This window comes from Callithrix jacchus, chromosome 7 (genome assembly GCF_049354715.1).
Source record: "Callithrix jacchus isolate 240 chromosome 7, calJac240_pri, whole genome shotgun sequence".
NCBI lineage: Eukaryota > Metazoa > Chordata > Mammalia > Primates > Cebidae > Callithrix > Callithrix jacchus.
Genome location: NC_133508.1, coordinates 75575924 through 75602815, shown reverse-complemented (window position 1 = coordinate 75602815; position 26892 = coordinate 75575924). Strand labels below are relative to the sequence as shown.

At 44.3% G+C, this 26892-nt stretch overlaps 1 protein-coding gene and 1 long non-coding RNA gene across 2 annotated transcripts in view; one reads left to right on the top strand and one right to left on the bottom strand.

Annotated features, from left to right (window-relative positions):
* Positions 1-5051: 5051 nt before the first annotated feature.
* NDUFS5 (NADH:ubiquinone oxidoreductase subunit S5) lies at positions 5052-13866 on the bottom strand. Its single transcript, XM_002750638.7, has 3 exons — positions 13785-13866; positions 11247-11470; positions 5052-5285 (listed from the first exon to the last, which is right to left on the bottom strand). The coding sequence occupies exons 2-3, from the start codon at positions 11460-11462 to the stop codon at positions 5181-5183; spliced, it is 321 nt and encodes a 106-aa protein (XP_002750684.1). The 5' UTR covers positions 11463-11470; positions 13785-13866; the 3' UTR covers positions 5052-5180.
* Positions 13867-13916: 50 nt separating this feature from the next.
* Positions 13917-26892, top strand: part of LOC118142905 (uncharacterized) — a 19797-nt gene continuing 6821 nt past the window's right edge. The window contains exons 1-2 of the long non-coding RNA XR_004726785.3: positions 13917-14862; positions 25262-25339. This is a non-coding gene — a long non-coding RNA (uncharacterized LOC118142905). The remainder of the gene's footprint in view (positions 14863-25261; positions 25340-26892) is intronic.

Sequence of the window (26892 nt, the reverse complement as noted above, 5' to 3'; positions counted from 1 at the left end):
GTAAATGAAAGTAGGTTAACCAAAATTGTCTCCATCCTTGTGGATAAGGAATTTCTATTTCCAGGGGAGGGTACATGAAGAAATGCTGGTCCAAGGATACAAAATTTCAGTTAGACTGGAGGAATATGTTCAAGAGAATATGTTCATGTTGTACAACATGGTGACTGTAATTAATAACAATGTATTGCATTTTGTTTTGTTTTGTTTTTTGAGAGTGCAGTTGCACGATCTCAGCTCACTGCAACCTCCACCTCCCGGGTTTAAGTGATTCTCCTGCCTCAGCCTCCCAAGTAGCTGGGACTACAGGCAAGCACTACCACAAGTGGCTAATTTTTGTATTTGTAGTAGCGATGAGTTTTTACCATGTTGGCCAGGATGGTCTTGAACTTCTGACCTCAAGTGATCCGTCTGCCTCGGCCTCCCAAAGTGCTGGCATGACAGGGGTGAGCCACCTAGCCAATGTATTGTATTCTTCAAAATTACTGGCCCGGCGTGAAGGCTCATGCCTGTATTTTCAGCACTTTAGGAGGCCGAGGGGGGTGTACCATCTCAGGTCAGGAGTTCGAGACCATCCTGGCCAACATGGTGAAACCCCATCTCCACTAAAAATATAAAAATGAGTCAGGCATGGGTGGCATGCACCTGTAATCCCAGCTACTCAGGAGGCTGAGGCAGGAAAACAGCTTGAACCCAGAAGTCAGAGGTTGCAGTGAGAAGAGATCACACCACTGCACTGCAGCCTGGGCATCAGAGTGAGACTTGGTCTCAAAAAAAAAAAAAAAAAAGAAAAAAAAAATGAAAAAAAAAACTTCAGGGCTGGGTGCAGTGCCTCATGCCTGTAATGTCAGCACTTTGGGAGGCCCAGGTGGGCGGATCATTTGAGGTCAGGTGTTTGAGACCAGCCTGGTCAACGTGGTAAAAACTTGACTCTACTAAAAATACAAAATTTAGCTGGGTATGTTGGTGCATGCCTGTAATCCAGCTACTTGGGAGGGTGAGGCAGGAGAATCGCTTGAATCAGGAGATGGAGGTTGCAGTGAGCCAAGACTGTGCCACTGTAGTCCAGCCTGGGCAACAGAGCAACACTCCATCTCAAAATAATAATAATAATAACATTATTTATTATCATTGCTATTATAAGCTGCTATAAACATTCATGTACAAGTCTTTATTTAAATATACATTTTCATTTATCTTGAGAAAATACCTAGGAATGAAGGTTCTTAGTTATGTGGTAAGTGTATGTTAAATTTTATAAGAAACAGGGCAATAGTTTTCAAAAGTGGCTATATCATGTTACATTCATACTGGCAGTGTAAGAGAGTTTCAGATGCTCTACATCTTCAGCAACATTTGGTGATGTCAGTTTTTCAAAAATTTTGGACATTCCAGTGGGTGTGAGATGGTAACTCAGCATGGTTGTAATTTGCATTTTCCAGATTACTAATAATATTCTTATGTGTTTATTGACCATTTTTATATCTTCTGTTAGGTAAATATCTGTTCAAGTATTTTGCCATTTTTAAAAAGTTGCATTGTGGGTCAGGCACAGTGGTTCACATGTGATCCCAGCACTTTGGGAGGCTGAGGCAGGCAGATCACAAGGTCAGGATTTCGAGACCAGCCTGGCCAACATGGTGAAACCCCGTCTCAACTAAAAATACGAAAAATTAGCCAGGTATGGTGGTGTGTGCAGCTACTCAGAAAGCTGAGGCAGAATTCTTGAACCCAGGAGGCGGAGTTTGCAGTGAGCCAAGATCGTACCACTGTACTCCAGCCTGGGCAATAGAGCGAGACTATCTCTCCAAAAAAAAAAAAAATAATAAAAATGTTGTACTGTGAGCCTTTTACAGATCTGTAGAAATATGAGTAATATATACCTGTGTAAACACACATAGCCACACTTTAGATATGACTTCTGTCACATATATATATGTTAAACATTTCTCTCAATTTTGGCTTGCCTATTCATTTCCTTCATTGTGACCTTTGATGAACAAAAGATTGGCTTTGTTTTGTTTTTGGTTTGGTTTTTGAGACAGAGTCTTACTCTCTCCCCCAGGCTGGAGTGCAGTGGCACAATCTCAGCACAGTGCAACCTCTGCCTCCTGGGTTCAAGTGACTCTTCTGCCTGACTCTGAGTAGCTGTGAGTACAGATGTGCACCACCCTGCCTGGCTAAATTTTTGTATTTTTAGTCGAGATGGGGTTTTGCCATGTTGACCAGGCTGGTCTTGAATGTCTGACCTCGAGGGATCCTCCTGCTTCGGCCTCCCAAAGTGCTGGGATTACAGGTGAGCCACCGCGCCCAGCCTCTTTTGGCTCCTTTCAAGCAGCCTGATTTTGAGATTTCCCATATTGGCTTTTTTTTGCCATCCCTCTTTGTATGCTCTGTTGCCCAGGCTGGAGTGCAGTGCTGGATCTTGGCTCACTGCAACCCCCGATCCCGGGTTCAAGTGATTCTCCTGCTTCAGCCTCCCTAGTAGCTGGGACTACAGGCATGCGCCACAATGCCTGGCTTATTTTTGTATTTTTAGTAGAGACAAGATTTCATCAAGTTAACCAGGCTGGTCTTGAACTCTTGACCTCAGGCAATCCACGTGCCTCAGCCTCCCACAGGGCGGGGATTACTGGTTCGAGCCACCGTGCCCAGTCTGTCCTTTAATTTATTGTTAAATCTAGCTAGTAAATTATTAAGATATTGCAGGTATTCCTCATTAAGATTTTCATTAGGGTTTTTTCCCATTTCTATTTCTCTTCCAAGATTGCCTGTCTGTTCACTCATTATGACTATTAAGTTTTTGAACTTTTTTTTTTTTGAGGCAGAGTCTCACCCTGTCACCCAGGCTGGAGGGTAATGGCGTGATCTCAGCTCACTGCAACCTTCACCTCCCAGGTTCAAGCAATTCTCCCGCCTCAGCCTCCTAAGTAGCTGGGACTACAGGTGTGTGCCACCACTCCTGGCTAATTTTTATATTTTTAGTAGAGATGGTGTTTCACTATGTTGGCCAGGCTGGTCTCCAACTCCTGACCTTGTGGTCTGTCCACCTTGGCCTCCCAGAGCACTAGGATTACAGGCATGAACCACTGTGCCTGGCCGTTTTTTTTTGTTCTGGTTTTGAGACAGAGTCTCACTGTTGCCCAGGCCAGGCTGGAAGTGCAATGGAGTGATTTTGGCTCACTGCAACCTCTACCTCCCCAGTTCAAATGATTCTTCTGCTTCAGCCTCCCAAGAAGCTGGGACTTGTCATGTGCCACCATGCCCAGCTAATTTTTTTTTTTTGAGACGGAGTCCCCCTCCCAGGTTCAAGTGATTCTTCTGCCTCCCAAGTAGCTGGGATTACAGGTGCATGCCACCATACCTAATTTTTGTATTTTTAGGAGAGGTGGGATTTCACCGTGTTGGCCAGGCTGGTCTCAACCTTCTGACCTCGTGATCCACCTGCCTTGGCCTCCCAAAGTGCTGGGATTACAGGCATGAGCTACCACACCCAGCCTGGGTGTTTCTTTTAATAACATGTTTCAGGCCAGGTGCAATGGCTCACACCTGTAATCCCAGCACTTTGGGAGGCTGAGGTGGGTGTATCACTTGAGGTCAGGGGTTTGAGACCAGCCTGGCCAACAAGGTGAAACCCCATCTCTACTAAAAATAGGAAAATTAGATGGGCTTGGTGGCACATGCCTGTAGTCCTAGCTACTTGGGAGGCAGAGATGAGGGAATCACTTGAACCTGGGAGACAGAGGTTGCAGTAAGCCAAGATTGTGCCATTGCACTCCAGCTTGGGCAACAGAGACTCCGTTTCAAAAAAATAAATAAATTTTAAAAAGAAAAAAGTTAACTAGTACTAACATGCCACTGTTATAGCAAATTAAAACAATGGCAATACTTCTTCAAAATTAAATTATCTCAACTTGGCATTTTTTTTCTTTTTTGAGATGGAGTCTTGCTTGGTCACCTGGGCTTCAGTGCAGGGGTGCAATCTTGGCTTACTGCAACCTCCACTTCCCAGGTTTAAGTAATTCTTCTGCTTCAGCCTCCCGAGTAGCTGGGATTACAGGCACATACCACCATGCCCAGCTAATTTTCTGTGTGTGTTTTTTTTTTTTTTAGTAGTGATGGGGTTTCACCATGTTGGTCAGGCTGGTCTTGAACTCCAGACCTCATGATCCACCAGCCTCAGCCTCCCAAAGTGCTGAGATTATAGGTGTGAGCCACTGTGCCCGGCCTGAACTTGGCATTTTCTCAGCCATAGACTTCACAGAACTTACCGTCAACACCCAACCCCTATCTCCACTGCCTCCCTCTCCCAGCTCAAGTCTATGTTCTACGAAAAACAAGACACATGCAGATGTGGTGGTGCACACATCTGTGGGTAGTCCCAGCTACTCACAAGGCTGAAGCAGAAGGACTGCCTGAGCCCAGGAGGTTGAGGCTGCAGTGAGGGGTGATGGCATCACTGCACTCAGCCTGAGTGAAAGAGTAAGACACTATCTCAAAAAAAAAAGAGAGAAAAATATGTAAGAAAAATAAACTAGAATGAAAACACTGTAACTTCTTAAATAACACATTTAAAGTATCTTGTACATAGTAAGTGTTAATGACCTGTTAGTTATTATTCCATAGCTGCTAATTTTTTTAGGAATCGCCTAAAAATTTCAACTGTTTTTAAAGTCAAATTTTAAAAATAGGTTGCAATCTCAGTATAGAAAGGCATGATCCAGCTGGGCGCAGTGGCTCACACCTGTAATCGCAACACTTTAGGAAGCTGATGCAGGTAGATCACCTGAGGTCAGGAGTTCAAGACCAGCCTGGGCAACATGATGAAACCCCGTCTCTACTAAAAATACAAAAATTAGCCAGGTGTGGTAGAGCGTGCCTGTAGTCCCAGCTACTTGGGAGGCTGAGGTGGCAGAATCACTTGAACCTGGAAGGCGGAGGTTGCAGTGAGCCGAGATCATGCCACTGCACTCCAGCATGGCTGACAGAGCAAGACGCTGTCTCAAAAAAAAAAAAAAAAAGAGGAAAGAAAGGAGGCATGATCCAAGAGAAAATAGAAGAAATAGGATGGAGCAATACTTTATTTTTCCACACTTTGACAAGGAGGTTTTCCATAAACAACCTTTCCAGTGGAGAACAGAGAACATGAAAATCAGCTTCCAGATATCAATAGCTGTGTCTGCTCAGGGCCGAGGCTCCCCCTTGCCCATGTGGTGAGGTGGAGGGGTGTACTTCCCTTCCTTCATCAGTTTTTCCCGTTGCCTCCAGATGGTATCCATACGTTTCATCTGTCAAAGGAAAGCAGCAATTAAACTGAGAAAGGAGATATAGGCCAGAAAGTGAGAACTGGAAAAACCTGAGATGAATTTTGGTTTCATTTTTAAACTACAGAAAACCTTTTATCTTACAGGGCCTCTGAAATGAAGCCCACATTTAAAAGATTAACTTGAAATCACTTCCCAAGCTTTTAAACAAATTTTTAGTATACATGACCTCTCTGAAAACAACTAAAATGTTATTAATATATATAGTAATACAGATATTTGCAAAACCTTTAAGAGGCATATTTATGTATACTAAGATCTTTTAAAATATTAAAAGTTTAATCTCAGCACTTTGGGAGGCTGAGGCAGGTGGATCACCTGAGGTCAGGAGTTTGAGATCAGCCTGGCCAACATGGTGAAACCCTGATTCTACTAAAAACACAAAAATTAGCTGGGCATGGTGGTACACATCTGTAATCCCAGCTACTCAGAAGGCTGAGGCAGGAGAATCCCTTGAACTTGAGAGGCAGAGATTGCAGTAAGCCAAGATTGCATCACTGCACTCAAGCCTGGGTGACAGAGCAAGATTTTGTCTCTAAATAAATAAATAAATAGAAGAGTTAAGACAACCTGAGCACTTACATATTCTAGACCTCTCTATGTGAAAGTGGTACTGCTGCTGGTAACTATGCAATGGATATGAATGAAGCAAAAACAGCCAACATTAGGTTTCTTTTTCCCATATGGAAGTAAAGGCCTGATTCTTACCCAGCCACTAGTCACCGCTAAGTCCTCAATTCTGTCTCTTCTCAGGGCATTGGTTGATTCCCAACAAACCAAAGTTATGTTACACAAGTGTGTCAAAGTCACAACAATGGACTGGTCCCCAGATTCTGTGACATAGAAAATTTACTAATCCTGATCGCATTATTCCTCTGCTCAAAACCCTCTGATGGCTTTCTATCTTACTGAGACAAAAAGATGAATCCTTATAATGTCTTACAAGGCCTACTCCTGCGACTTCTCTTAGTATTCCCCTAGCTCCCTCCAGTCAGCTCAGGGGCTGTTGCACTTGCTGTTTCCTCTGCATGAAACTTTCTTCCCTCATATCCATGTGGCTCACTCTTCTCTAACTACCCTATTTAAAGTAGCATCCATTAGCTCCGGCCCATAGCACTTTCTATCCTTCTCCTGTTTATTCTCACTGTATTTATTATCACCTTATTTTAACTTATTAATTTTCTGCCCTTCCTCCCACTATAACATAAGATCCACCAAGTCAGATTTCTTTTTTTGCTGTTTTGCTTACTGTATTCCTAGCACATAGACTAGTTCCTGACTTTTTTTAACAAATGACTAACTTCACAAAGACATGAAGAATTAGTATATTCAGTTAAACATCTCATTAACCTTAAAGAAGTAGCAATGATGTAACTTCAGTAAAAAAAAACAAACCCTGATATAAACATTAACCATTTTTAAAAAGCTACTTTCTTACCATTTATCTTAGAGTCTCCCAACACAAGTCTAGTCATGGGTGAACTATGATAACACTGTATGTCAAATCTTCCTCTGAGCTAAAAGCAGTTACTTTGGATAAAAGCACAGGTTTTGGAGCCAGCCTTGCCAGGATAAACCAGCCCCACGAATTACTAGCTATATAAATTCAGGCAATGTCCTTAACTTTTCCTTACCTTAAATTTTTGTATGTTTGTTTTTTGAGGCGGAGTTTTGCTCTTTTTGCCCAAGCTGGAGTGCAGTGGTGCAATCTTGGCTCACTGCAACCTCTGCCTCTTGGATTCAAGCAATTCTCCTGCCTCAGCCTCCTGAGTAGCTGGGATTACAGGCAGCACCTGCCACCATACCCAGCTAATTTTTTGTATTTTTAGTTGAGACAGGGTTTCACCATGTTAGTCAGGCTGGTCTTGAACTCCTGACCTCAGGTAATCCACCTGCCTTGGCCTCCCAAAGTTAAATTTTTAATTGTATAGTGGGGAAACTAACATTAACTAATCTCATAGAATTGTTGTGAGAAATAAATGCATCATAATATGCTAAGAACTTACAATAGAACTTGATTCTAATTCTCTAACTCACTAGCTTCTTCACTACAGGGAGGTAACTAGTCACTTAAGGTGACCCTGAAAATGGTAACATATCTATTCAAAAAAATCACAGCATTAGGAAGTGACCTTAGAGCTGCAATTCTTTTTTTTTTCTCTCTCTTGAGACAGTTTCGCTATTGTCACCCAGGCTGGAGTGCAGTGGCATGATTGCAGCTTGCTGCAACCTCCACCTCCCAGGTTCAAGCAATTCTCCTGCCTCAGCCTCCTGAGTAGCTGGGATTACAGGGGCAAGCCACCATGCCCAACTAATTTTTGTATTTTTAGGAGAGATGAGGTTTCACCATGTTGATCAAGCTGGTCTCAAAATCTTTTTTTTTTTTTCTGGGACAGTCTCATTCTGTTGCCAGGTGCCAGGCTGGAGTGCAGTGGCACAATCTCAGCTCACTGCAACCTCCGCCTCCTGGGTTCAAGCAATTCTCCTGCCTCAGCCTACCGAGTAGCTGGGACTACAGGCATGCACCACCACGCCCAGCTAATTTTTGCATTTTTTAGTAGAGACGGGGTTTCACCATGTTGTCCAGGACGGTCTCGATCTCTTGACCTCGTGATCCGCCAGCCTTGGCCTCCCAAAGTGCTGGGATTACAGGCTTGAGCCACCGCGGCCAGCCGGTCTCAAACTCTTGACCTTGTGATCCACTCATCTCGGCATGAGCCACCGCACCCAGCAAGACCAATTCTTTAATTGTTCCAGATAAGGAAATAAAGACTAAGAAGGAAAGTGATTTGCTCAAAGTCACAAAACTCGTGGTGGTTTGCTAGATGTGATGGCTCATTTCTGTAATCCCAGCACTTTGGGGAGCCAAGGCAAGAGGATCATTTGAGGCTAGGAGTTCAAGATCAGCATCTGCAACATAGCAAGATCTTGTCTCTACAAAAGTTTTTAAAAGCTCCACATGGTGGCATGCACTGGTAGTCCTAGCCAGCTACTTGGGAGGATGAGGCAGGGCGATGAGTTGAGACTAGGAGTTCCAGGGTGCAGTGAACTATAATCATGCCACTGCACTCTAGCCTGGGTGACAGAATAAGACACTGTCTCAAAAACAACACTAACAGGCTGGGTGTGGTGGCTCACACCTGTAATCCCAGCACTTTGGGAGGCCAATGTGGTATCACTTGAGCCCTGGAGTTTGAGACCAGAGTGGGCAACACAGGAGATCCCATTTCCATTTTATATAAATCAAATCAAAGTTAGGGCCAGGTGCAGTTTCTCACACCTGTAATCCCAGCATTTTGGGAAGCGAAGGCAGGCAGATCACCTACGTTCAGGAGTTGGAGATCAGCCTGGGCAACATGGTGAAACCCTGTCTCTACTAAAATACAAAAAAATTATCTGGGTGTGGTGGTGCGCTTCTGTAGTCCCAGCTACTTTAAAGGCTGAAGTGGAATCACCTGAGCCCAAGAGGTTGTGGCTACAGTGAGCTCCTGCCTGGGTGACAGGAGTGAGATGCTGTCTCAAAACATAAGTTAAACTTAACCAGCTGGGTGCAGCAGCTCATGCCTGTAATCCCAGCACTTTGGGAAGTCAAAGCGGGTGGATCACGAGGTAAGGAGTTCGAGACTAGCCTGGCCAACATGGTGAAACCCCATCTCTACTAAAAATAGAAGAATTAGCTGGGCATGGTGGCAGGCTAATTGCTTGAACCCGGGAGGCAGAGGCCATCTCAAAAATAAATAAATAAATAAATAAATAAAATAACCAGCCAACAACAAATGAGTGCTGGCAGAAAAACAGCATCAGAACCTGACTCTCCTAACTCCCAATCCAATGTTCTTTCCACTTTACTACAGTGCCTCTTGTTGGTATCAATTTATTCAAATCTTTTTTTTTTTTAAATGACACCGAGTCTCATTCTGTTGCCCAGGCTGGAATGCAGTGGCATGATCTCAGCTTACTGCAATGTCTGCCTCTCAGGTTCAGGCAATTCTCAAGTGAATCTCCTGACTCAGCCTCTCAAGTAGCTGAGATTACAGGCATTTGCCACTACGCCCAGCTAATTTTTGTAATTTTAAGTAGAGACAGGGTTTCACCATGTTGGTCAAGCTGGTCTTGAATTCCTGACCTCAGGTGATCCGCCCGCCTTGGCCTCCCAAAATGCTGGGATTACAGGCATGAACCACTGCACCTGGCCTCAAAATTAGGTGAAATCCTAATCTGAGCAACAAATAACTGAAGACCAGAAGAAGGTAACATGTGTTGTGAACCAAATGGCTGAAAGATGGCCAAATATGACCCATTGTCCGTCAATACTACTAAAATGTGGCCAGGAATGGTGGCTCATGCCTGTAATCCCAGCACTATGGGAGGCTGAGGCAAGCGGATCACAAGGTCAGGAGTTTAAGACCAGCCTGACCAACATGGTGAAACCCTATCTCTACTAAAAATACGAAAATTAGCTGGATGTGGTGGTGCGCACCTGTTATCCTAGTTACTTGAGAGTCTGAGTCAGGAGAATTGCTTGAATCTGGGAGGCGGAGGTTGCAGTGGGCTGAGACTGTGCCACTGTACTCCAGCCTGGGCGACTAGATTGACACTCTTTTGAAAAAAAAAAAAAAAAAAAAACCTGCCCGAGCTCGGTGGCTGACGCCTGTAATCCTAGCACTTTTGGGAGGCTGAGGTGGGTGGATCACCTGAGGTCAGGAGTTCGAGCCCAGCCTGGCCAACTTGGTGAAACCCCATCTCTATTAAAAAAAAAAAAAAAACAAAAACCTAAAATATTACTTACCTAATGATCAATATTCCTGCAGAGATTGATACAAAATTATTTCCTGACACTCCCTTATTCCAAGTGTGGCTTCACTTTATCCAAATGCTAACAGCAGATGTTGAGAGAAAAAACTGTAAAGCTTTGATCCAGGTCACTGTGCTATCATTTCTGTTTGTTATATCTAGAGCACATAAATAGGCAAAACAACAGCCCCCACCCAGAGATTTCTTTCCTAAGAAAGAGCAGGCCCCTATATATTCTGTAACTCATTTTTTTTTTTTTTTTTGACAGTCTCGCTCTGTTGCCCACGCTGGAGTGCAGTGGCATGATCTAGGCTCACTGCAACCTCTACCTCACGGGTTCAAGCAATTCTTCTGCCTCAGCTTCCCAAGTAGCTGAGAGTACAGGTGTATACCACCATGCCTGGCTAAATTTTGTATTTTTAGCAGAGACAGGGTTTTACCATATTGGCCAGGCTGGTCTCAAACTCCTGACTTCGTGATCCACCCACCTTGGCCTCCTAAAGTGCTGGGTGATAGGTGTCAGCCACTGCACCCAGCCAACTCATTCAACTTTTGAGGAGGTGGACACTATGCTGTTAACATCTCTTTTCCTCTGCATTGTCAGTCAGGCTCATGTACATCAATCTCATTAACACCTCCATCTTCTTCAGAGTAGAACGAATCCAGAGATGTTGAATGCAATAGATCTGCAGGGTTAATCCTCTTCTCCAATGAGGATTCAAAGGATTTGAAATACTTTTACCCAAAGATTTTCAAGGATCAACATCTAAAGCTAGTTGATATTCTTTGATTTACAGCCAACCAAAAAAAAAGGGAATACACACACATGCAATTTCTAACCTATGGCTAGAGCAGGGTAAAACACTAAGGATAATTTGGGAGAAGAGGAAGAATGCTGAGGAACAATGTGCCATCCTCATACGTGAGGGCATTTAACTTCCTCATCAAGGTACCAAAGTAGGAAAGGTTCAAGAGATTCTCCTGCCTCAGCCTGGTGAAAGGTATTTCACCAGAAAAGCTTTGCCAATTCACACTGGGCAAGGTACTGCCCAAGGACCCATTAAAAACGCTTCAGAATAGCCCTAAAGAAACAAGAAAGTAATTCAGCTTCCACCTCCATCACTTCCTTACTGTTTTTGTCCGAAGTATACACTCTATGAAATCATCATATTCTATCTTGCACTCTTTCTCTGCCCGGATAGTACCGATTCCATGTGCACATTCTATCCATTCTTTTTCAAAAGCATGGCATCGAGCAGGAAACTTGTAGGGCTGTTCAGCACTTTGGATTGTCCACCACCGATCTAGGTTAATGCCGAACCTTTTCTGCACGTCCAAGAAAGGCATGTCTGTAACTGAAAAATTAAAAAAATAAGTAAATAAAAGGCCACAAGAGGGCAATCAAGTGAGAAATTTCTTTCTTTTTTTTTTTGAGATGGAGTTTAGCTCTTGTTGCTCAGGCTGGGGTGCAATGGCACAATCTCGGCTCACAAGTAGCTGAGATTACAGGCATGCGCCACCATGCCCAGCTAATTTTGTATTTTTAGTAGAGATGGGATTTCTCCATGTTGGTCAGGCTGGTCTCGAACTCCCAACCTCAAGTGATCCACCTGCCTAGGCCTCCCAAAGTGCTGGATTACAGGTGTGAGCCAGCATTCCCGGCCAACTGAGAAATCTCTAAGAAAAAATTAGATAATCATGATAAGTAGCCCTCTAGAAAGCTGTCTGGATACTATTCTCCGGATTTCTTCTCACCAAATTTTTTCATAAAATAGGTTCTTCTAGTTTATGGCAGATAGCAGTTTTTGTGCTCTTTCAAAACTCAAGGAAAAGAGAACTATAACTAAAGAACAATGCATAAAAGTACTTTCTCGGCTGGGTGCGGTGGCTCACCCACCACGTGAGACAAAGTCCCGTTCTGTCACCCAGCTGGAGCACATGGCATGATCTTGGCTCACTGCAACCTCCATTTCCTGGGTTAGAGCAGTTCTTCTGGCCAGTCTCTCAAGTAGCTGTGACTACAGTTGTGCGCTACCACACCTGGCTAATTTTTGTGAGACGGGGTTTCACAATGTTGGCCAGGCTGGTCTTGAACTCCTGACCTCAGGTGATCCACTCACCTTGGCCTCCCAAAGTGCTAGGATTACAGGTGTGAGCCACTGTGCCTGGTCTAAAAAAAATTTTTTTTAATTAGCCACCTGTGGGCCGGGCACAGTGGCTCATGCCTGTTAAACCCAGCACTTTGGGAGGCTGAGAAGAATGGATTACAAAGTCAAGAGTTCAAGACCAGTCTGGCCAACATTGTGAAACCCCGTCTGTATGAAAAAGACAAAAATTAGCCGGGCGTGGTGGCTCACGCTGGTAGTCACAGCTACTTGGGAGGATGAGACAGGAGAATTGCTCAAACCCAGGAGGTGGAGATTGCAGTGAGCTAAGATTTTGCCATTGCATGCCTGGGCAACAAAAGTGAAACTCTGTCAAAAAAAAAAAGGGAGGGAGGGAGGGGTTAATTAGGCCATGCAGGTGGCTCAGGCCTGTAATCCAGCACTTTGGGAAGCTGAGGCAGGCAGATCACGAGGTCAGGAGTTTGAGACCAGCCTGACCAAAATGGTTAAATCCCATCTCTACTAAAAATACAAAAATTAGCTGGGCATGGTGGCCCAGGTCTGTAGACCCAGCTACTTGGGATGCTGAGGCAGGAGCATCATTTGAATCCCGGAGGCAGAGGCTGTAGTGAGCTGAGATGGCGCCACTGCACTCCAGCCTGCGCAACGCAGGGAGACTGAGTCTCAAAAAAAAAAAAAAAAAAATGGGTTAATTAAAACTTACTCTGTAGAACATGAAAGACATTTGGAAAAAAAAATTTACATGCAAATATAAAATAATGTTAAATGTAAAAAAAAAAAACTAACAAAAAACTCTGCCTGCCTAAGATGACTGGAAGGATGCGCGCGCACACACACTCACAAATGTCAATATAAATGTGTATTCACGGTAGATTTAAAGGTGAATTTAACTTCTAAAGTTCCTTCCCATCCCTCAGTCATCATTTACTGAGTAGTTACATTCCAGGTACCCAGATGCGGGGGGCGGGGAGGAAAGCAGCTCCAACGTTAGCACCAGAGGCACACACTCGGATTGGGAATCCACTGCAAGGGACACGAGTGGGTAAGAGCTCGAAGGAAGAAGCATCAACTAGGCCCCAGAGACCAGAAAATGCCTTTAAGATGGCTTGCTAGTTCGCCAAATGACGATCAGTGAGCAGAGTGTTCCAACTGGACAACAGCCCGAGTTACCTACAGCCGGAGGTGGGACAATGGAGCCCAGTGTGCGTGACTGGAAAAAGAATGATATGAGCTCAGGAGGTTGGCGGGGCCGATATCACGCAGAGTCTGCAAAGCTGGGGTAAGGAGCGCAGATGTTAGGCTAAGAAACAGAAAGCCAAAGCATTTGTAGAGCAAAAACCTAAACTAATCTGGAAAGCGGAGAGAACTGCAATCTCCGGGTTTCGGTGCCATTGGCTGTGGGGGTGAAGCGAACCGGAAGAGCAGGGCACAGTTCGGGCTTGGGAGAAGGGGACACACAGCAAGCAAAGAGGAAATTTGTTAACGAGATCTCGGAAGGAAGGCCCTTAAGTTAAACTGCCCCGCGGACGTAACCAGCCCCTACCTATCCAATGCTCGTGCCCTTGTCTCTTCTCTGGCCTCCGCTTCAGGACGACGAGCTTGCGACGCGGACGCCTGCCGTAAAGGGTGCCCGCCGTAAAGGATGCCCGTAGCGTGACGTTTGTAGCGCGACGTCAGAAGCCGACCTTCCCTCAGCGGTCTTCCCAGGAAACCAGAGAAACCAAGCCTATTGGCCTGGTACAATGGCTTACTCCTGCAGTCCCAGCAACTTGGGAGGCTGAGGCAGGAAGATAGCTTCAGCCCAGGAGTTCGAGACCAGCCTGGGCAACATGGCGAAACTCCCATCTCTACAAAAAATAAAAAATTAGCTGGGCATAGTGGCTCATGCCCGTGGTCCCAGCTACTCAAGAGGCTGAGGTGGGAGGATCCCTTGAGCCCAGGAGATCGAGGCTGTAGTGAGCCATGATAACGCCATTGCATTGCATTCCAGCCCTGGCAACAGAGAGCAAGACCTTATCTCAGGGTAAAGAGCGAGAGTGAGAGCAAGACAGGGAGAGAGAGAGAGAGAGAGAGAGAGAGAAGAGAGAGAAGAGGTAGAAAGAAAAGAAACCAAACCCATCAATCATAGAGAAATAGAGAAGACCTAGCCATTAGTGAGTTCTTGCTCCTTTCTTGCACTGCGGCTAGCATGCTCATGACAACACTGACTGGTGAGAGACTTGACCAAAACCACAGGGGAGAAAACACTAGTTTTCTCTGCCTACCCCACTAGTGGGTAATCACATGGACTATAAACCCAAACCACCACATGGGGTCAAATGTAGGCCCCTACCAATTTCGTGTAATCCTGAGAAGGTTTCTTAACTTCACTGCACCTCAGTCTCCTCATCTGTTAGGATAATTATAGTACTCACAATGGAGGGTTGCTATGGGGATTAACTGATTTATGTATAGAGCACTGAGACAGTGGCTGGCACATGGGAAAAATTCCAAGGCAGTCGCAGTTCCTTGATGTCTCAGTTTTCAGTTTGTGTGTATCAACTGTTACCATGCCTGTCATTTCTTCCAGAAACTCCAGTGACTCTCTTTGACTACATCAGAGACTCTGTAAAGTGCTGTGGGTATGTCTTCAGGGGGTGGGTAGGGGGTGGACCACAAGGTGTGCATGAGATATTATACATTGGAGGTATGGGAGGAAAATACTAGTATATATATATATGGATAATTTTTATTATTTTTGATACAGGGGCTCACTCCCATTGCCCTGCTAGAGTGCAGTGGTGCGATCACAGCTCAATGTAGCCTCAACCTCCCCAGCTGGTGATCCTCCTACCTCAGCCTCCCGAATAGGTGGGACCACACATGCATGCCACCACCCACCTGGCAGTCTTTATGATTATTATTTTATTTGAGATAAGGTATCACTCCATCACCCAGGCTGAAGTGTGGTAGTGCTATCATAGATCACTGCAGCCTCAAACTCCTAGGCTCAAACAATTCTCCTGCCTCAGCCTCCCAAGTAGCTGGGACTACAGACTTGCCACCAGGCCCAGCTAATTCTTTTTTTTTTTTTTTTTTCTGAGACAGAGTTTCACTCTTGTTACCCAGGCTAGAGTGCAATGGTACAATCTTGGCTCACTGCAACCTCTGCCTCCCAGGTTCAAGTGATTCTCCTAGCTCAGCCTCCCAAGTAGCTGGGATTATAGGCACATGCCAACATGCCCAGCTAATTTTTGTATTTTTAGTAGAGACAGGGTTTTGTCTTGTTGGCCAGGCTGGTCTCGAACTCCTGACCTCATTATCTTCCCGCCTCAGCCTCCCAAAGTGCTGGGATTACAGGCGTGAGCCACCGCACCTGGCTGCCCAGCTAATTCTTCAAAAAAATTTTTTTTTGTAGAGTTGGAGATCTCTCTCTGTTTCCCAGGCTGGTCTCCAACTCCTGGACTCAAGTGATCCTCCTGCCTGGGCCTCCCAAAGTGCTGAGATTACAGGCATAAGTCACCATGCCCAGCCCTTTTATACATTTCTTTTTTTAACTCTGAGAGAGAGTTCAGGGCAGGCTGCTTGTAAGGATGTGACAAATTCTTTTATACATTATTAACCTAAGAAAAAATAGGGTGCCCTTTAAATATTTTTTTTAAGATTGAAAAAAAAGTCAGAAGGAGCCAAATCAGCACTGTAAGGTGGATGACTAATGATTTCCCATCAAAACTCTTGCAAAATTGCTCTTGTTTGATGAGAGGAATGAGCAGGAACATTGTCAGAGTGGAGAATGACTCTCTGATGAAGCTTTCTCAGGCATTTTCTGCTAAATTTTTTGCTGGCTTTCTCAAAACACTCTCATAATAAGCAGATGTTATTGTTCTTTGGCCCTCCAGAAAGTCAATAACCAAAATGCCTTGAACATTGAAAATAACAAATGATGTGACCTTTGCTCTTGACTGATCCAGTTTTGATTTGACTGGATCACATCCACTTCTTGGTAGCCATTGCTTTGATTGTGCATTGTCTTCAGGATTGTTCTGGTAAAGCCATGTTTCACCTCCTGCTACAATTCTTCAAAGAAATACTTCAGGATCTTTATCCAACTTGTTTAAAATTCCCATTGAAAACTCTGTAGCTAATCTGAGCATGATGGTTTGGCACCTACCAAGTAGAATATTTGCTTAACTTTAATTTTTTTTTTTGAGACGGAGTCTCACTCTGTCGCCCAGGCTAGAATGCAGTGGTGCAATCTTGGCTCACTGCAACTTCCGTCTCCTGTGTTCGAGCAGTTCTCTGCCTCAGCCTCCCAAGTAGCTGAGATTACAGGCATCCGCCACCACACCCAGCTAATTGTTATTTTTATTTTTTATTTTTTAAGATGGAGTATCGCTCTTGTTACCCAGGCTGGAGTGCAATGGCGCAATCTCGGCTCACTGCAACCTCTGCCTCCTGGGTTCAGGCAATTCTCCTGCCTCAGCCTCCCAAGTAGCTGGGATTACAGTCACATGCCACCATGCCCAGCTAATTTTTTGTATCTTTAGTAGAGAAGGGGTTTCACCATGTTGACCTGGATGGTCTCGATATCTTGACCTCGTGATCCACCCGCCTTAATTTTTATATTTTTAGTAGAGACAAGGTTTCACCATCTTGGCCAGGCTGGGCTTGAACTCCTGACCTTGTGATCCACCTGCCTTGGCCTCCCAAAGTGCTGGGATTACAGGTGTGAGCCACCGCACCTGGAGCTCAACTTTAATTTTTCAGTCAGAATTATGTAAACAGAACCAACTGAGAGGTCTGTGGTGTTGGTTATTATTTCTGCTGTTGTCAATTCACTTCAGTTAGGACACAAAATATTTTTCTCATAAATTGATGTGGATGGTCTGCTATTGTGGGTTTCATCTTCAACATCATCTCATCCTTCTTTATTTTATTTCTTTGTTTTGTTTTGTTTTGAGACAGAGTCTTAGTCTGTTGCCAGGCTGGAGTGCAGTGGCATGATCTCGGCTCACTACAACCTCCATCTCCTGCCTCAGTGTCCTGAGAAGCTAGGATTACAGGCACATGCCACCATGCCTGGCTAATTTTTGTATTTTTAGTAGAGATGGAGTTTCACTATATTGGCCAGGATGGTCTTGACCTCCTGACCTTGTGATCTGCCCGCCTTGGCCTCCCAAAGTGCTGGGATTAGAGGTGTGAGCCACCATGCCCTGCCAATTTTATTTTGTTTTTGAGATGGAGTCTTGCTCTGTTGCCCAGGCTGGTGTGCAATGGTGCGGTCTTAGCTCACCACAACCTCCACCTCCCAGATTTAAGTGGTTCTCCTGCCTCAGCCTTCCCAAGTAGCTGGGATTACAGGCACCCACCAAAACGCCCAGCTAAGTTTTGTATTTTTAGTAGAGACGGGGTTTCACCATGTAGGCCAGCCTGTTCTTGAACTCCTGGCCTCGTGATCTGCCTACCTCAGCCTTCCAAAGTGCTGAGATTAGAAGTGTGAGCCACCATGCCTAGTCCCCTTTGTTTCTTTCTTTTTTTTTAATTTTTATTTTTATCATTATTTTATTAGAGACGGGGTTTCACCATGTTGGCCAGGATGGTCTCGATCTCTTGACCTTGTTATCCAACCACCTCGGCCTCCCAAAGTGTTGGGATTACAAGCATGAGCCACTGTGCCCGGCCCTCTTTCTTTTCTTTTCTTTTTTTTTGACAGGGTCTCGCTCTGTCACCCAGTAGCTCAATCATGGCTCACTACAGCCTCAACCTCTTGGGCTCAAGTGATCCTCCTGCCTTAGCCTCTTGAGTAGCTGAGACTACAAGCAACACACCACTAAGCCCAGCTAATTTTTTTTTTAAATTTTATTTTGTATAGACAAGGTCTCCACTATGTTGCTGGGCAACAAGAATGAAACTCCATCTCAAAAAAAAAAAAAAAAAAAAGAGAAAGAAAGGGAAGGGAAGGGGAAGGGGAAGGGGGAAGGAAGAAAAGAAACAAGAAGGAGAGAGGGAAGAAAGGAAGGAAAGGAGGAAGGGAGGGAGGGAGGGAAGAAGACTATGCAGGATTAGTATGAAGATGGGCAACTCCAGTGCCACTAAGGGCTCACTATCAGGAAATGACAGCAACATCAGGATAAATGGCAATGGATAGCCTCTGTTTGAGGGCTGGGAGTAGTGGGAAATGTGACAATTTGTGTTCTGTCTAAAGCCAGCAGCATCTACTCAGCTCCATTTTATTGTTATTATAAGAGAATCAGAACCCCAACTGTCAAATCTGAAGATTTTTCAAGAGAAACTAGAAATCTGTTGTTATTGTTTAAATGTGAACCCTCCCACTTTAAAATGTGAGGTGACTTATTTTTTTTTTTTAGTGCTGGCCAAAAAAAACCCAGATTAGAAGTTCCTTTGAGCTGCCAGATTCCAACCCTTAGATTTCAGTAAAATGGAGGCAGGCAAAGGAATGTAAACTCTGATGGCTTTTTGCACACAGTCTTGCTCCTTTCTTATTCACTCCCCTGTTGCTGCTGGATACTTTTCTAAAATCTGATCATTCAAAAACACTTCCAACAACAATAATGACGCAACCTATCAAAACCTCGGGGATACAGCAAAGGCGTAGCTAAGAGGAAAGTTCATAGCCCTAAACGCCTACATCAAAAGACAGAAAGAGCACAAACTACAGATATTCTAAGGTCACACCTCAAGGAACTAGAGAAACAAGAACAAATCAAACCCAAATCTAGCAGGAGAAAGGAAATAACCAAGATCCCAGCAGAACTAAATGCAATTGAAACAAAAACAAACAAACAAAATACAAAAGATAAATGAAACAAAAAGCTGGTTCTTTGAAAATGTAAATAAAATTGATAAACCAATAAAAGCAAGATTAAACAAGAAAAGAAGAGAGAAAATCCAAACAATCTTGCTAAGAAATGAAACAGGAGGTATTGCAACTGACACCACTGAAATACAAAGGATCAAGGCAACTATGAACACTTTTATGCACATAAACTAGAAAACCTAGAAGAGATAAATAACTTCCTGAAAAATACAACCCTCCTAGCTTAAATTGGGAAGAACTAGATATCCCGAACAGAACAATAACAAGCAGCAAGATTTAAATGGTAATTTAAAAATTACCAACAAAAAAAAATCTAGGACCTGATGTTTTCACATCAGAATTCTACCAGACGTACAAAGAAGAATTGGTACCAATCCTTTCGACACTATTCCACAAGGCAGAGCAAGAAGGAATCGTCCCTAATTCATTATATGAAGCCAACATCACCCTAATGCCAAAACCAGGAAAGGACATAACAAAAAAATAAAACTACAGGCCAGGCGTGGTGGCTCATCCCAGCACTTTAGGAGGTTGAGACAGGCAGATCACCTGAGGTTGGGAGTTTGAGACCAGCCCGACCAATGTGGTGAAATCCCATCTTTACTAAAAATACAAAATTAGCTGGGCATGGTGGTGCATGCCTGTAATCCCAGCTACTCAGGAGGCTGAGGCAGGAGAATTGCTTGAACCTTGGAGGCGGAGGCTTTGGTGAGCCGAGATCTTACCATTGAACTCCAGCCTGGGCAGCAAGAGCGAAATTCCATCTCAAATTAAAAAAAAGGAAAGAAAACTACAGACCAAAATCCTTGGTGAACACAGACGCTAAAATCCTTAACAAAATACTAGCTAGCTGAATCTAACAACATATCAAAAAAATCATCCACCATATCAAGTGGGTTTCATGCCAGGGATGCAGGGATGGTTTAACATACGCAATCAATAAATGTGATATACCACATAAACAAAAATTAAAAACAAAAATCACATGTTCATCTCAATAGATGCACAAAAAGCATTTGCCAAAATTCAGCATCTCTTTATGATTAAAACTCTCAACAAAATTGGCATACAAGGGACATACCTCAATGTAATAAAAGCCATCTATGGCAAACCCACAGCCAACATAATGCTGAATGGGGAAAAGCTGAAGGCATTCCCTCTGAGAATGGGGACAATACAACAATGCCCACTCTCACCACTCCTCTTCAACATAGTACTGGAAGTCCTAGACAGAGCAATCAGACAAGAGAAAGAACTAAAGCGCATCTAAACTGGTAAAGAGGAAGTCAAACTGTCAGTTTGCTGATGATATGATTGTTTGCCTTGAAAACTCTAAAGACTCCACCAGAAAGCTCCTTGAACTGATAAAAGAATTCAGCAAAGTTTCTGGATACAAGATTAATGTACACAAAATCAGCTCTTCTATACACCAGCAGTGACCAAGCAGAGAATCAAACCAAGAACTTAACACTGCCGGGCCATGGTGGCTCACACCTGTAATCCCAGCACTTTGGTGGTGGGTGGATCACCTGAGGTCAGGAGTTCAAGACCAGCCTGGCCAACTTGGTGAAGCCCAGTCTCTACTAAAAATACAAAAATTTGCTGGGCGTGGTGGCAGGCACCTGTAATCCCAGCTACTCAGGAGGCTGAGGGAGGAGAATCACTTCAACCTGGGAGGCAGAGGTTGCAGTGAGCTGAGATCGTGCCATTGCACTCCAGCCTGGGCAATGGAGGGAGACTCTGTCTCAAAAAAATAATAAGAAGAAGAAGAAGAAGGAAAAAAAGAACTCAATCTCTTTTACAATAGCTGGAAAAACAACAACAACAACAACAACAACTTAGGAATATACCTAACCAAAGAGGCAAAATACCTCTACCAGGAAAACTACAAAACACTGCTGAAACAAGTCATAGACAACACAAACAAATGGAAACACATCCCATGCTAATGGATGGGTAGAACCAATATTGTGAAAATGACCATACTGCCAAAAGCAATCTACAGATTCAACACAATCCCCATCAAAATGCCATCATCATTCTTCACAAAATTAGAAAAAACAATTCTAGAGGCCAGGCGCGGTGGCTCAAGCCTGTAATCCCAGCACTTTGGGAGGCCGAGGCGGGTGGATCACGAGGTCAAGAGATCGAGACCATTCTGGTTAACACGTTGAAACCCCGTCTCTACTCAAAATACAAAAAATTAGCTGGGCATGGTGGTGCGTGCCTGTAATCCCACCTACTCAGGAGGCTAAGGCAGGAGAATTGCCTGAACCCAGGAGGCGGAGGTTGTGGTGAGCTGAGATCGCGCCATTGCACTCCAGCCTGGGTAACAAGAGTAAAACTCTGTCTCAAAAAAAAAAAAAACAATTCTAAAATTTATATGGAACCAAAAAAGAGCCTGCATAGCCAAAGCAAGACTAAGCAAAAAAAACAAATCTGGAGGCATCACATTACTTTATTTCAAACCATAAGACCATAGTCACCAAAACAGCATGGTACTGGTATAAAAATAGGCACATAGTCTGGGCAAGGTGGCTCACACCTGTAATCCTAGCACTCTGGGAGGCTGAGGCGGGTGGGTTACCTGAGGTCAGGAGTTCAAGACCAGCATGACCAACAGGGTAAAACCCAGTCTCTACTAAACATACAAAAATTAGCCCAGTGTGGTGGTGCATGCCTGTAATCCCAGCTACTTGGGAGGCTGAGGAAGGAGAATCGCCTGAATCTGGGAGGTGAAGGTTGCAGTGAGTCGAGATCGTGCCACTGCACTCCAGCCGGCGTGATGGCGAGACTCCATCTAAAAAAAAATAATAATAAAAAAATCAACTCAAGATAGATTAAGGGCTTAAATCTAAGACCTGAAACTATAAACATTCTAGAAGATAACATTGGAAAAGTCCTTTCTGACATTGGCTTAGGCAAGGATTTCATGACCAAGAACCCAAAACAAATGCAATAAAAACAAAGATAAATAGTTGGGATTTAATTAAACTAAAGAGATTTTGCATGGCAAAAGGAACAGCCAGCAGAGTAAACAGACAACCCACAGAGTCAGAGAAAATCTTCACAATTTATACATCTGACAAAGGACTAATATCCAGAATCTACAATGAACTCAAATGATCAGTAAGAAAAAAACAATCCCATCAAAAAGTGGGCTAAGGACATGAATAGACAATTCTGAAAAGAAGATATACAAATAGCCAACATACATATGAAAAAATCCTCAGCATCACTAATGATCAGGGAAATGCAAATCAAAACCACAATGCAGCCCGGTTGTGGTGGCTCATACCTGTAATCCCAGCACTTTGGGAGGCTGAGGTCGGTGGATCACAAGGTCAGGAGTTCGAGACCATCCTGGTCAACATGCTGAAACTCAGTCTCTACTAAAAATACAAAAAGTTAACTGGGCATGGTGGCGTGCTGTGATAACCTGCTTTTTGTTAGCTTGAACTGACTCTCTCTTTCTTAGCTAAGAGCTGTTCAGGCTTCATGTTAGCTTCTTGATCCAAACAGACTCCATCTTAGCTTCTTCATTTTAGTTATTCTCCTCCCCATCCATTAAGTATGTAACTGTAGTATATAGCTGGGGCAGGATGACACCGGCTCATCCAGGAGTGCATTTGCTGATAAGAGGCTGAGTCAAGTGGTACCAGCAGAGCCTGGGAATGCAGGTGCTGTCAAGTACCCAGAGCCCCCATATCTATAAGTTGTATGTCTTTTTTCTTTTTTTTGAGATGGAGTTTCGCTCTTGTTACCCAGGCTGAAGTGCAATGGCGCAATCTCGGCTCACCGCAACCTCCGCCTCCTGGGTTCAGGCAATTCTCCCGCCTCAGCCTCCTGAGTAGCTGGGATTACAGGCACGCACCACCATGCCCAGCTAATTTTTTGTATCTTTAGTAGAGACGGGGTTTCACCATGTTGACCAGAATGGTCTCAATATCTTGACCTCGTGATCCACCCGCCTGGCCTCCCAAAGTGCTGGGATTACAGGCTTGAGCCACCGCGCCAGGCCTGTATGTCTTTTTATGACAGCTTTAGCCCTTGAACCTGATACTGTTTTATTTCTCATGTACTAGTTTATCTTTTAACTTTTTGCTTACTCTGCTTCTGTGAAAAACTTGCTTCAGCTAGGTTCTCCCCTCCCTTTCAAACTAGGGTATAAGAAACCCCCGAACTCCTTCTTCGGGGCCAAGAGAATTTTGGGCATTAGCCACCTCTCAGTCGCCGGCTAAAATAAAGGACTCATAATTCAATCTCTCGCTCAGGTGTAACAGCGCTAACTCCCTGTAGTCCCAGATACTCGGGAGGCTGAGGCAGGAGACTTGCTTGAACCTGGCAGGCAGAGGTTGCAGTGAGCCAAGATTGAGCCACTGCACTCCAGGCTGGGCAACAGAGTGGCCTCTGTCTCAAAAAAACAAAAAAAAGAAGGACAAGCACGGTAGCTCACGCCTGTAATCCCAGCACTTTGGGAGGCCGAGGCAGGTGGATCACGAGGTCAAGAGGTTGTGACCATCCTGGTCAACATGGTGAAACCGCATCTCTACTAAAAATACAAAAAATTAGCTGGGCATGGTGGCGCGTGCCTGTAATCCCAGCTACTCGGGAGGCTGAGGGAGGAGAATTGCCTGAACCCAGGAGGCGGAGGTTGCGGTGAGCCGAGATCGTGCCATTGCACTCCAGCCTGGGTAACAAGAGCAAAACTCCGTCTCAAAAAAAAAAAAAAAAGAAAAGAAAAAAAAAACTAAAACCGAAATGCGATGCCACCTTACTCCTACGAGAATAATAATGGCTATAACAAAAAAGTAAAAAAAAAAAACAGTGGGCACAGTGGCTCATGCCTATTCATGCCTGTAATCCCAGCACTTTTGGAGGCCAAGGCAGGCAGATCACCTGAGGCCAGGAGTTTGAGACCAGCCTGGCCAACATGGTGAAAGCTTGTCTTTACTAAAAATACAAAAAATAGCTGTGCGTGGTGGCAGGCACCTGTAATCTCAGCTACTTGGGAAGCTGAGGCATGAGTATGGCTTGAACCTGGGAGGTGGAGGTTGCAGTGAGCCAAGATCATACTACTGTGCTCCAGCCTGGGGGATAGTGCAAGACTCTTGTCTCCAAAATAATAATAATAATAATCATAATAATAAAATAAAAAAACCCAGTAGATGTCAGCATGGCTGCGGTGATCACGGAACACTTCTACACTGTTGGTGGGAATGTAAATTAGTATAGCCACTATGAAAAGCAGTGTGGAGATTCCTTAAAGAACGAAAAATAGAACTATCATTTGATCCAGCAATCCTACTACAGGGTATCTATCCAGAGAAAAAGAAATCATTATACAAAAAAGATACTTGCACATGCATGTTTACAGCAGCATAATTCACAACTGCAAAATTGTGGAACCAACCCAAACGCCCATCAAACCAATGAGTAGATAAACGGTGGGCCAGGCACGGTGGCTCACGCCTATAATCCCAGCACTTTGGGAGGCCAAGGCAGGCAGACCACAAGGTCAAGAGATCAAGACCATCCTGGCCAACATAGTGAAACCCCATCTCTATTAAAATACAAAAATTAGCTGGGCCTGGTGGCCCGCACCTCTAGTCCCAGCTACTTGGGAGGCCGAGGCAGGAGAATTGCTCAAAGCTGGGAGGCAGAGGTTGCAGTGAATGGAGATTGCGCCACTGCACTCCAGCCTGGTGCCTGGCAAAAGAGCGAGACTCTGTCTCAAAAAAAAAAAAGAAATGGTGGTATATATATATATGATGGAATACTACTCATCCATAAAAATGAATGAATTAATGGCATTTGCAGTGATCTGGTGAGATTGGAGACTATTATTCTAAGTGAAGTAATTCAGGAATGGAAAACCAAATATCGTATGTTCTCACTGATATGTAGGAACTGAGCTATGAGGACACAAAGGCATAAGAATGATACAATGGACTTTGGGGACTTGGAGGAAAGGGCAGGAGGGGGGTGAGGGATAAAAGACTACAAGTAGGGTACAGTGTATACTACTTGGGTGATGAGTGCATCAAAATCTCACAAATCACCACTAAAGAACTTACTCATGTAACCAAATCCCAGCTGTACCCCAGTAATTTATTAAAATAACAATAACACTTCCAAGACCCCAGAGCTCTTGGGAGGAAGAAAACAGTCATAATGCTGTAGCCAGTGATCTTCTGCTACAGAAAGATGAATGAAACACAAAGGAGGGAGCCATTCATTCTGCCCCGTCTGTGTGTGAGGTGTCAACGCTTCTAGAAAAGGTAAAAATTCTTGGGTTTGGCATTAAGATCGTTCACCCATTTCTAAATCCTCAGATCCCATTCTTGACTGCCCCCACTCAAACTCTTGTTCTCAGCCATCCACGATAGCTCTCATGTTCCAAGCTTGTAGGAGCAGTTTCTTCTGCCTGGAACAATCCCACCCATTCACTGCCACCTTCCCACTGTCTCCCTGGTGAATGCCTAATCCATCCAGATCTAGTTTATCATGTCGTTTTCTGGTGAAAACTTCCTGAATTCCTCAGGCATTTACTAGGCCTTTTTGAGATCCTGCCAACCTGTAAACGGCTATTATATTGTTAAATTATGATGCCCTGTTAAATGATGCCCTGGCCTCCACTGGGCCCTGCATACAGTCTTGCTGTATGCATGAGGGGCGTGCAAGGAAGGATGTAGGTGTCAGCCTTCCTTGGCCACAAAGGCTGGGAAACTACAACTCCCAGAGCACCCCCTGCCAGAACTGAGTCTGCGTGTTGCCACTGGTGGCTGCCTGCATTTTGATGCTCTCTCTGTCACAAGCGAGGTAATGTTGCCGTCCCTTTCCCCCTTCCCCACCTTTACCTTTTCTTTGCCTGGATCTGCATACCCATTGCTTCTTGGGTGTTTTCATACTGAAATCAAAGGCGACCTTCCAGCATAGAGAGGCAAGCCCAGGCTATTGCTGTTTTCCGTTTCATGGATCCTGAGGCCCCGACATCCAGTGGAACAAGTCTAGGTATTCTTCCCAACATAGCCTTGCTCCCAGCATAACAAAGCAGGGCTAGAAGTCCTAATGCAAGACCCTCAGTCCCAGCCCTCTGAACAAGCCTCAGCTGCTGCATGCAGGGTGTGTGCAAGGTCGCAGCCAGAGCTGTCTAAAGGTCCCCTGGGGCTGTATTCACAGGATTTCTGTCCTTGACCTGTAAGGTTTCCTCATGTTTACACACCTCTTAATCATAATTTGAGAAAAGCTCTCACAGTACCCTTCTACAGATAGGCTGTCTATAATTTAGTACATTGGGAATTTAATTTTGGTCTGTATCCTGGTACCACTGTCACAGAGATTTGAATAAGCAGGGTAGCACACTTGGGGAAGACGGTATTTGCAAAGTCTCCCTACTCCTAACCTGGTAATTTGGCTGTAGAACAGACACAATAGAGCAGAGAAGCAAAGTAATGTGAAAAACAAATGGGTCCTAAGGGCTAGAATATAATGGAAACCAGAGTGATCATCTAAGTGACATCTAACAATGTGCCATTTGAGGGTGGAGGAAATATCAAGTTGAACAGGTGAAACAATCAGGAATCACTGAAGCAAAATGAATTGGGGAGAGACTGTGCCAGGCTCATGGTGGGAGGGGTAACTTGATTTTGGTAAGCACCCCATCCCTAGAACTACTAACTCCTCTCATTTTGATTTATAGAGCTGCCTCTTAACTTTAATCAGGCTTCCTAAGTAGTACGATTACATGAAGAAAATAAACTGGTAAGGCCAAAGGGCCAGTCTACCTGATATATATTCTCATAATAAATTAACACACTGGAGTCTGGTTTTA

What these genes read in the sequence shown, in the direction of transcription:
- NDUFS5 (XM_002750638.7), bottom strand. Translation starts at nt 11,462, where the DNA reads ATGCCTTTCTTGGACGTGCAGAAAAGGTTCGGCATTAACCTAGATCGG. An exon ending in GTATACTTCGGACAAAAACA is followed by an intron (nt 5,286 to 11,246) that starts GTAAGGAAGTGA and finishes TTCCTTTGACAG; the next exon opens with ATGAAACGTATGGATACCAT.